At 47.3% G+C, this 11,913-nt stretch overlaps 1 protein-coding gene across 2 annotated transcripts in view; it reads right to left on the bottom strand.

Moving 5' to 3' along the window:
- Positions 1-1,662: 1,662 nt before the first annotated feature.
- LOC122716865 overlaps positions 1,663-11,913 on the bottom strand; it is a 28,529-nt gene continuing 18,278 nt past the window's right edge. For both annotated transcript variants that reach the window (XM_043940337.1, XM_043940330.1), the window contains exons 3-4: positions 8,112-8,530; positions 1,663-2,188 (exon numbers count right to left, since the gene is read on the bottom strand). In XM_043940337.1, coding sequence (XP_043796272.1) covers positions 2,009-2,188; positions 8,112-8,530 — 599 coding nt within the window. In that variant the 3' untranslated portion in view covers positions 1,663-2,008. The remainder of the gene's footprint in view (positions 2,189-8,111; positions 8,531-11,913) is intronic.

Raw genomic sequence — 11,913 nt, forward strand, 5'->3', positions numbered from 1 at the left:
GGGAGAGAGAGAGAGAGAGAGAAAAAGAGAGAGAGATAGAGAAAGAGAGAGAAAGAGAGAGAGAGAGAAAGAGAGAAACACTCTCCTCCTCGAAATACTTTCTATTTACAAATGATTCGACAATCAACCATGAACGTCTAGCGATCCCAATTCTAATCCACGATAATCGTTCATTTCGTTTCGAATATCGATCGATCCTTGGATGGATGAATCGACAAGCGATTATTATCTAAGATCACGCGAAACGAAATCTCCATTTCCCCCTTCCCCTCCCCTTCCATTTTGCCCCTCTTCGAGCGTTCTTGGACCGTTCGCGAGACGACATGGCACGATGTCATTTTTCTTTTTTTTTTCTTTTTTTCTTTATCCCAGATAGAGTTCTGCCTTGCCTTAGTATCGGCTAGGTAACCGCGTTATCTACAAGCCACGTCAAAATACTTCCTATCGGGACGAGAACGGGACGGAATACGGTGTCTTAATAATCGATTAAAAAAAAGAAAGAGACGAAAAATCAAAAATCGAAAACACGACGGGGGGAAAGAAAGAAAAGAGAGGGGGAGAAAGAGAATTTCTCTCTCGGATCGGAGAAACGAAACGAAAGAGAATGGAAGAATGGGATCCGTCCCGTTCCCGTGACGTCACACTACTTTATTTAATTCTCTTTATTTTATATCCGTAATGAGATCATCATTTGATTATTGGGTTAAGTCCTCTTTGGATCTCTTCCTTAATATCCTCCCTCCCGTCACCCTCACCGTCCAAGTAGACCGGCCTCGCGATCGTCATCACCTTCCGATCATTCTCGCATCTCTGTATATATATATATCTCTGTATATATGTATATATACATATTCGAATATATATACATATTTCAAATTAGCCGAGAGAAAGAGAGAGAGAAAGAGAGATAGAGAGAGAGAGAGAGGGAGAGGAGGAGAAAGAGACAGACAGACAGACAGACAGACACACTCTGCTCGTCTCTTATTTCCTACTCGTGCATGCAACGAAACCGGAAGACGAACGATCGTCGAACGAAGTTTCCTCTGCTCGTTGATGATCACGCGTCGATCGCCGCCGCGGGGCGAGAACGCGCCTGGAAATCGATCCTTGCCATCGAATCGATCGCGCGCGACGATCGCTCGGTCGGGAAGGATGGGACGCACTCTCGAGCGAGGAATACTAACTACGCGAGTCGAGGCCGACGTCGATGGAAGAAAAGAAAAGAAAAGAAGAAAAAAAAAAAGAAAAAAAAGAAAGAAAGAAAGAAAAGAAAGAAAAAAGGAAACGAGAAATATATTCCGGACGCGACTCTTTGATCGTCGTTGAGCCAGAGTTACCGGTACGTGGACACGACATCGAGCCATCCTTTTACATCGGCCATCACCGAACAACCAAACATCGGACAAACGCGAAATGGTACTTGGCCTCAGGTAACTCTGACTTCACGACAAGTAACGAGTTGACAAGCTCCACCCTCGTCTTCTTCCTCCTCCTCCTCCTCCTCCTCCTCCTCGTCAATCCCGCTATCTATACCTTCGTATTCGTCGCGTCCCACGAGTTCCTCCTCTTCCTCCTCCTTCGAATCCTTCGCCGCGTTCTCGTCCTCGAGGCGCGACGGATCCGCGCCGAAGGAGCGAAGGGTAGGCGACGCGAGCGCATCCCCGATCGCGTGCGGCGAGGGACACGCGTACATAAGAGTGAACGGATGGTGGTGCGAGAATAGAAGATCGCGTTCGATGTTCCCGTAGGAGTCGTCCAGGCAGAATTCTGTCTGCTGGTTTACAAGCGTGGAAACGTTGTGTGCGGACGGGCGCGGCGTCCGGCGTTGGTTCGTGCGGCGTGCAAAGGGCCAAGGAAGGCCAGTCGCTGGTTTACCAAGTGACGGCTCGCCTAACTGGCCGTCCCTGTTGGGTCGGTTCCAAGCGTCGGATGTGATGACGATTCTTAACGTTCTCGAGGCATCGTGGTCGATCGTCGTGGCATCGACGACACGACGATACCGTCGCGTCTATCGAAGACGAGAGACCAGCCTCCATCCGAGGTACAAGGCCACTGTCGTCCACAGAGTCTCGCGGAGGGGGGCCGGGATCAGCAGCGACAGGATACTGTCGGTCGAGCCGCTCGTGTTGTTGGAATCTGCGAAGCTCGGGTTCATCGCGGGCAGTCGGGACTTTTCGATCTCGGCGGCCTGAAACGTAAGGGAAAGGAAAAATAATTTGTTAAATTGTTTCATTCTCGTCTAATAATATTCGTTTCGGAGCGAGTCAGCGGTATACCAGAGATATCAGAGATTAAGTTCGACACGAGGGGGGAAAGGAGAGAGCGGAGGAGTAGAAGAGAGACGCGAGTCGAGTCGAGTCGAGTCGAGCTGTCGCGTTTCTCTTGAATCGCGGGGAAATGGGGAAAGAAGAAAGGGCAGAGAAAGAGAGGGGAAGGTCTAAGGCTCCTCTAATTGGGAGTGTTCTAATTGGATGGAATTACCGTCGATTCGACACTCCTTGCGGCTAAGCCTCCGACGTAGAGAAAGCACCTCGCTCTTTTTATCGACTCCTCCCTTATCCCTTCGAATTTACACGAAGAGAAGAAAGACGAAAAGGGGACGAAAGAGAGAGAGAGGGAGAGGGGGCGCTCGAAGGGAAACACGATTAAGGGTCCATCGAGTTTTCTCCAGGGAGAGAGAGAGAAATAGAGACGAAATATACTTGCTCGAAATACAAATCGTAGCCGGGTTCGCATTAATGCCGGTTAATCGTCAATTAATTTCCGCTTTGAAGAATTTCCACCGAGGAGAGAATTGGCCCGCGAAACTTTATACTCGGTTAAGAATCCGTGTCTCCCGATCCCCTTCGAGCACAAAACTCTTCGTTACAACGTTCCACGGAACGATTCGATTATCCAATTAGTCATTGGGGGATGAAATCACCTCCAAGTTTCGAGGATTATCGATTATCGAGCTAACAATTCGATCGAAACATTCCCTTCCGTTCTCTCCCACTCGCGCGAAGTTAGTTTCATCGAAATTCCGCTCGGTTGAAATATTTAATCGCCCCGAGAGATAAGAGACTCGTCTCGAGTCAATCTCATCCCTCGCCTCGATAAGCGCCTCGATAATATTTTCCACGACAGATAGTTTCGCTCTACCCATTCGAGCAGTGTATCTTTCCCTTCGGGGGAGGGATGAAAGGAAATCTTTCCTCTTCGTTTCCTCGATCACACACATCCCTCTCCCCCCTGCCTCCACGCGCGCGACTTCCGATCCTCGTTTCGTCTTAATCCACTCGTGGTGGCCGGACGCGCAATAATAAACGGCGAGAAACGGGGGGAGAGCTCAATCTCCGAGAGCAGAGGCTTTTATGGAGGGAGGGTTGGTCGGCCCATAATATCTGGTCATCGTCGGCTTCGATCCGCCCCAACACAATTCTCCTTCGTCCCCGCGCGCGCTGATCGAGGATGGAAAAACACTCGGCCCGTTGTGTTGCAGCGCGAGGAAAGAGATTACGCGAGGGGTGCGAGCAAGAGGAAGGCGTCACATTAAGAGAGAATTATGGTCGTCTATGGACACTCTTCTCGTGGGAGTCCTCCTCCTCGTCAATTAATAGCGTCTCTATTCCCCTCCTCTCTTCCTTTTCTCGCCCGTCGCTCCTCTCCTCTCCTCTCCTCTCCATCTCGAGCTCCGTCAGCTGGACTTTCCTTTTATCCGGAATCACGTTTCTTGGGAAGCGCGAACACGCCGTTATCATCGAGCCACCTGCCTACGACTCTGCGCACGCTTTCTCTCTGGACACTGTGCGGGAATATACGAAAAGGTAGCACGGTTTCAAGTTCTACAGCTCGGGGCCCGGAAGAGAACGCCCTGAACCGCGCGCTTGGCCAACAACGCTCGCGCGGTTTCGCTCACCGGTTTCGACGCGAAATTTATGCGCGACCCGGTCGCAAGGATTACGTTGTCGGCGTTTATCGTTCTCGTGACGGTAAATTTTAATTGTTCGTGGCAACCGTGGTTCCGCGACCGCCTCTTTCCTCGAGCTTTTCCGTTCGAGTTCGAGGAAACGCTCTTGCGATTCGATGCGAGCGAGGATTCAGAGGGAAGGCTGCAACTTTTTTTATTCGAGTAGCTGGTTACGATATAATAATTCAACAACGGGGAAATGCTCCAACTCGGATTTAAGATATCGTTGGAAACGTTCGTCGTTCCGAAGATGCTCGATACCGATTCGATTAAACTTGGATGCATCAGCTTGGAAGATGCTGCCTCTTTGAAGGAACGTAAAAAGAGGAAATTCTTCGGAGAAAAAGGAAATTGTTTTTCTAAATTGGCAATCTCTGATCGTAATCCATCGGATAATTTAATTTTTCATGACTTTTATATATACATATATATATATTGAATATAAACTTTGAGGATATTTTAAAATTTTAATTTGCATCGAATTCAAGAGGAAAGATTTCTAAAATAGCTCTCGTAAGTTGCGTGAAAAGCAAACAACAACCCCACCGAACTACCGTAGGCCGAGACAAACTGTTGTGCAACGTAATTGCGCGGCACAGCGTGTAAATGGCCGATCGAGCGTTTCGTCGAAGCTAAGAAAGTAAGAAAAAGTCAATAGACGACGGAGGTTTGCGGTGTTGGGCAGCGGGATGGTAGGTAGCGAGATGGGTTGGTAAACTCGCGACTCGCGTAAAAAATCCAATGCCTCGTTTCGTTTCTCTCGTTCCGTGGAAACAAGGCGCGAATCGTAAAACGACGACGAACGGTCGGGATCGCGTGGTTCGATTTTCTTGCGAGGAGCGAGAGAGGAAAAAAAGCGGACAGGATGCTGCTGTCGAGCCGAAAGATCCGTTATGCCTGCTAATGTATCAATTTGCGCGTCGATCGTTCGAATAATCGATAAACGTCGATGGAGAAGGACGTTTCATTAACCGTACCGGGGCTGAATCGTACAGAGTTCGAGGAAATTCTAAGCTGTGCTTGGGAGGAATATTTTATCTTGTCCGTGGAGTAATTTTCTCGCTGTTGTGTTACCGCGAATGGCTTCGAAGCGGTTTCCTGGAACGGACAGACTGGTGTTTCTTGACCGCGTTGATTAATGTTTGAAACGAGATTTTTCGATGTTTGTCCCTCCTTCTCTTCGTTTCTTCCTTTCTTTTCCTTTCTTTTTTTTCTTTTTTTTTTTTTCTTTTACTTTTTCAAAGCTACTAAGATCTCGAACGAGAATTATTAAATTCCTCCCGTGATAATTGATATTCATTGAAATTTGCATTTTTTAAAAAACGATAATTCGCAGAACGAGGAATAGTTTCCTTGAATAATAAATCACGAGGAGGTTGGCGAGCGAGAAGAGGAGATCGCGAGCGGGAAGGAGAGAGCGAGAAGGAGGGCTCATGATTGCACGAGATAATTGAAGATAATTTTCTCGGCCCGTGGCCACGGCTCGTGCTGCCATGCCCACTTAACTTTCACGTAAGGGGATGTGACCACTTAGCCGTTACATGCTCGCTTACTCTCCATGCATATGTAAAGCGGTGCCTTCCCATGACGAATGGGGAACGAACGGGGTATCGTAACTTACGCTCGACCACGCGCACTCCGATCGATTCAACTTCCTTCTGCGCCAAGAAACGCGCCGCGAAAGGCTCGAGGAAAGCCACGATGAACGTACATTTTCGATCAACATATGACGATCGCATCGAAATCCTAGATTCTAATTCTAACGATCGATTCAAATATTCTTCTGAATGAAATAATTGAAAATTTGAAAAGACGAAGAAATTATCCTCTCGATAAATAAATTTTATAGCTATTTTTAATTTACTTTCTACACCATCGATATCGATAACCAATAACCCTCCCTCCTCGATAGTAACAAGAGGAGATCCACCTATCCAAAGACAAACGAAAAGAAAAGCACGTAAAGAGGACACGAATCAAGCTTGTATAGATAGGAACATCTCTCTCATCCATCGTCGGATTAATCTGACACTTGGATTTCCCCGGGAGGGCAAACACCGTGCCAAGGATTCCTTGGAGACAATCCCCCCTCCCTGCGGAGAATCCGCCACGATTCGTATTATATCAACAAGTCTCGAATCCTCGAATTACCGAGGCGAACGGTCGAGATTCGCGACAAGCAGAGAGAGATTTTCTTCGATTTCACGGATCCGTGCACCCCCTTTCAATTATCGCCAATTTAACCAGCAATAATTAAACGTTGCGGGATCGGCTGGCCACCTTTAAAGCGAATAAAATCGAGACTTGGGTGGATAAAGGAAGGCGCCCTTCCGCCTCGTCCATCCCCCTTCCGTTCGACGGATCGTTTGCCCTCCTATCTCCTTTCTTTCGATCACGGCAAATCACGGGCAATCCCGTGAAAAGAATCTTCTCCACCAAGAGATCCTCTTGCCGTACGTGAGTGAAAAGAACGAGCGACCGTAATAATCGTCCCCGGAGAAACTATTCTCTTTCCATCGAGTCTCTCAAACGACTCGATGATTATCGGAAGGGAGGGGATATTAGATCTTATGTTTTTATGTTCATGCCTGTCCATTATTAGGATCCAAAGCTCGATTGTTGTCGTAGACTGCGAAATGAAATTAACGAGACGATGGTTGCTCACGATAAACAGTTAGATTCAATACGAGAAAGCTATTCTTTCAGAACGATTGTTTCGCTTTTTGTTTTTCGCTACGAAAAGATACCTGATCCCTTCCTGACAAAGGACGATATAACATGCGAAAAATTCCAATTCGAACAGAAACATCGAAACTTCCACATACGCGATACGCGATCGTCCGTAATTCGTTTACGACTCGTCCGCGGGCCAATTTCGTCCACCTCTGTAAAAAGAAAAAAAATGGTATCCCTCCATATAATCTCCATTTTTCTCACCTCTCACCGTCAGAACCGATACCTCGTAAAATCAATGAGACATCCGTCCCGATACATATTCGATCGAGATGGACGAGGAAATGGGGAAGGAGGGAGGATACGCGCGGGTGAAACTGTGATGAAGTGGCGGGAGGGGTGATACACGGTGGGAGCAATAGTAGACGTCTTAACGGTGGCGAGCGGATATTTATTGCGCCCGTGAGACACCGTCGGTGCCACCGATATAACTAAATTCGCGTTTATGGCCCGCTCCGCCCGCCAATTTCTCTCCTTTCTTCCGCAAACCGAGAGATAGAGGAACGCACACACGCGGCGTGGCGAAATGAGAGACACCGAATCATTTCGTGCGGCCATTAAATCGTGAGGATATCGGTGGGCTACGGTTCGACTGATGGAATTCTTCCACCTTCCCGGATCGATCTCAGGGAGATTGCTATTATCGACGTACGTAACGGAGATGTATCGAATTTTATTTCTATTCGAGAGAAGAAAATTCGTGGAAACGGTTGTCCACGGATGAGTTACGTTACGTTAGGGGGTAGAATTAATAAAGAAAATTGAGCGCGTAAAAAATGTTAAAGGAGGGGTGGGTGGATGGAAGGATTCTATTTTACAGGCGTCCCTTCGCAGGCATCTGCGCGTATTCGCGAGGTTTTATAACAGCCCCGCTACGAGGGTGACTTTACGACGAGTGAAAAAGCTCGATGGGGATGGCCTCGAATTGTTGACAGCGGGAGCACGCAACGCAATTATTTTTACGCCGTGCACTTCGCACCTGTATACTCTCTCTCTCTCTCTCTCTTGCGTCGTAAACGCTTGGCGTTACGGCTTCTGGAAATAGGGATAAGCCGCGATGATATTCGAAAAGTTGGAAACAAAAGAGCCAATTCCCGAGCTTTCTCTTATTATTGTTTCAATATCGGGAGAATGAATCGTTGCTCTTGAATAAGCAGGACGAATTAAACAAAACTACTGGATAAACTTAGAAAAAAAGAATAATAATAAAACGATAATAAAAATGATAATATATATCATTATGATTAAAAAATGAGACATCGAGGGACAAAAATACGAATTCAAACGAACGAAAGATTCGATATTAAATAAAGAGAAAAGAAAGGAGATTATTCAACAGAGTTGAATAAATTCGAAAAATATCGAGAATCTGTGTATCGAGTCGATAGCCTGATCCCCCTCTCCCCAATTGATCGGACAATCGACTGACCTTGGTCTGTGACGCATGAAAGTCGTCGGCGATGTTCCTGAGGTTGGCGCCTACGCTCGCCCACTGGCTCTCGTTGAAGGCCTGTCCCAAGTGGCCGCAGCATTTCTTGCAGATTCGCTCGGTGGCTGGCCCTTTCTTCATAGTAGCGCCACCACCCTCCGAGGCGAGCCTGCGTCTTCGCGGTCGTGGCCTTGGGCTTGGCACCGGTGCTGCACCGTTCTCGTCCCCGCTGCACTCTGGGAACTGGAATGCCGCGTCCCTCGTTGGGCTGCTGGGCGCGGACACCGTCACCTGGGGCGTCGGAGGCGGAAGTTGTTCCACGGCGGACAGCACAAGATCGGGCAGCGGCAATCGGGACAGATCAGAGTCCACCAGGACCACCAGTTGTCGGTCGTCACCGCTTCGTCGTGGCAACCGATCTGAAAAACCAGACGAGTGTGTCTCGAGTGATTTTACTCGTTTTGGACGAGCCAATGTTACGATTAAAGTAATTTCAGTGACGAAGTCGTGGCAGGCAAATTGTATACGTCAATCGTGAAATCAAAACCAGTTTAAAAAGAAAAAAAAAAAAAAAAGAAAAGAAAACTAACGATAAAGAAAAGTTTCTTTTATGGATATCGACCATCTGTGAATATTAATAGATGATTAGAAGGCTTTTATTTATTTATTTTCCTTTCCTTTTTTAATGTTTAATACAGGAGAACGAATCGATGATTATTAGTTATCGTTTCTATCCTTCGATCCAAAGACTTTCTAAACCTGTTCGACGAAATATCAACTCGAGCGAAATCTCAAGATGTCATCGTTGCTGTCTAATCACGGTCGACCGCGATTTGTCAATCCCGCGGGGCGGCCACGTCATCGTCTCTCATAAATCTTTCGCAAAATTCAAGCTCGATAATAATCCCGGCGTCGAGCCGCCTCTCAAGTCGCAGCGTAAAGTTCAAACTTTCCTCGATCATCCGATAAGTTGGCCGACGACGATTCATCATCGCGGTTTCGATCGGTCGGAGCGATCTCACCGACTGCCTACTGGAAACAGATGGCAGTCGGCGATACCGGTAATCGACGAAATACGCGGTCCAACCGATTCGTATTCAACGTATCTGGATTTGCCATCGATAATTAATCGTGGCGCATAGGCGAGCGTTGCGTCACACAATGGAAATGCTAAGATCTACGTACGTACGCACGAGGGCTGAGAATTGCTTATAAGGTTTAATGCCAGGCCGGACAACGGCAACCGCGTTTGCCCCTTAATGGCAACCAGTGACATTGTTGGCTAATGATTGTCTGAAAATTTACAATGCTCGATAGCCTTCGCTCCACCACGATTTCGACACGTCCGCGACACGATACGATACGTGTACGGATAGCGGTGAGATCGTGCAATAGCCGAGCGTTTCTCTCGGAAAAATGGAGGAGTTAAAAGGAAGAAAAGAAGCGGAGAATATACGTATATACTCCGTGGCTGGTGCGGTATCTGGCGGTCAGGAAACGCGCGATATCGGACAGCCGAGCGGAGAACGCTCGTGTTTCGACGCTTTTATCGCCGTCCGAAGAAGAGTTTTTCGGTTGATAAGTGGCCACGCGTTTTACGTCTCTCGCGTCGACGCCAGATAAACGCGGCGTAATTCCGGCTGAGAGAACCGGTAAACAGAAATGCACTCGGTTCCCCGTTTTTACGACGTCTTCGATAATTAACCTTTTAAGTAGGAGAATCCATACATCGGTGTAAACCTCAATTTTGCTGATCGATCTCTGAATATATCGTAGAAATCATAATTTCTTCGATTTCTGTCGATTTCTATATACCGTATGTTTTTTTCTTATCTCGTTTCTCAGTTCGTATATGCTATAAAAATCTATGCGAAAAAATACAAAGATTATAAGTGATATTTCAAAAAAATTGCAGCGTATAATTTCAAATCGAGTCAAATTTTCGTAGTATACGTTCACGAAAAAATTAGTTCCAAGCGAAGCGTTCAATTTTTGTATTTGAAGAGTTAAGAGCGAAACGCAGGGGAGAGGTCAGGGCCAGTAGTAATTAATTTTAACGAAGCCTTTTCGCAGGCCCAAACACTCGTCGCGAGAGAGGGCCTAACGGTTCATTGTTCGCAACATTTCCGAGACGCAGTAACAAGTTTTACGAACCGCGAAATGGTACTCGTAAACCGAGTGCAACTGTTTTGGAATATTCGAAGCGGAGAACGGAGTTAACCGGGTCCGAGGGACGATAACGATTCGCATCTAAAAGCCAGTACATAATCAGGTAAGACGATTGAAACTGCATCGTATCACGCGAACGCATGAATAATCGCTATATCACTGACTCATCCACCAGTTCCATTAATCCTTTCTGCATTGTCGAGCCACGGATTAAAAGCTTAAAAGTGTTTCTCAATCTCCTCTCTCTCATTACGCTTAAAATTAATCTCCAACCATTACATCATTGTATAATATCTGGAATAAGATTTTTATTTAAAGGCCTATTTACACAAAGCGTATTAAACTTTCAAACGCGATGAAACGTTGATGGCATTTCGAATTAAAAAAAAGCTCCAACTTGATCGATCAATTTTCAACATCTCGATGACTTATAAAAAAAAAAACCCCTTTCTTCGTCAATACGATCGTCAAACTGTGAATCCTCGCGTTTGTAACATTGCGCGCCCGTGGGCTGACAGAAACATTTAAACGCGCGGGTTTTTCGATGAAGCGTGGCGCGGATAAATCGAAGCCATGCGTGACAAAATAACAATTCCTCCGCGCCTCCGGCCGCCATTGTCTCGGAGACCGGTCCCGTTTGCGCGTGCGCACTCGTACTCGCTCGCGCAGTTGCATCCTTGACATTTCGAGTAAACGTCCGCGCTTGCGCCGGCGCGCGCGCAGCCGCACTCTCGGCCCACACTCTCACGAGCCGCTCTTTCACTTGTGCAACCCGAGCGCGCGCGCATCGAGCCACACATCGTCGCCTACTCGCATCGAGAACCGCTCGATCGCGAAATCTCCACGTTTGCCAGGCTTTTCACCGCTTGCAAAACAGTCTTTTATCCGAGCCTATCGGCGACCGCATATGCTTTCTATCTCCCGATTTTCCCCCGTAAAATGTCACTACGCGCGTACACGTTATACCAGATGGAACATATACGTAGGCCTTTTCCAAAATCGACTTACGTATCTCTAAGGTAATTATCAATCCCAACCGCTTATTAAGCGTGACAAACAATTAAGCCTGATTCTGATTTATGCTCGATTCGAATACGCGCGATTATAAACTTTTCGCACGATTCGAAGCGATCCTAAATTCTTTTGATCCCAATAAGTGTTTCTCGCTGATTTTATGACACGTAGACACGTAGAGGTAACGAGCTGTTGCCAAATTTTTATTCGATACTCGAATCGACGCGCTATAGGAAGAATTGCACGATTCTAGTAAGTTGAAGGGGAAGGAGGAGAAGAGGAGACCGCTCGCGCGTCCCGTGGAAGCGTTCAGGGCAAAAAGTGCAGCGCGCACGTGGCCAACACCCGCACGCACGTTGCGATCTCTCGCGCGCGCACTTTGGGTCCGCGTGTACGCTTCCTCTCGGATGCACGCGCGCGATGTGTTCGTGGGATCGGGGCGGGGGAAGACGGGTTGGAACCGACGAAAAGGAATCGAGACGAAAGGCGACGGAGGAGGAGGGACGCGCGACGAGTATATAAAGAACAAGAAGGTCGAAACGAAGGGCGGGGAAAAGGCAGCCAACGAAGGGGAATAGGGGAAGGGGGGCGTTTAGACGGAGTGAAAAAAAAAAAAAAA

Source organism: Apis laboriosa, unplaced genomic scaffold (assembly GCF_014066325.1).
Source record: "Apis laboriosa isolate Shangri-la unplaced genomic scaffold, ASM1406632v1 scaffold11_cov152, whole genome shotgun sequence".
In the NCBI taxonomy this organism is placed as follows: domain Eukaryota; kingdom Metazoa; phylum Arthropoda; class Insecta; order Hymenoptera; family Apidae; genus Apis; species Apis laboriosa.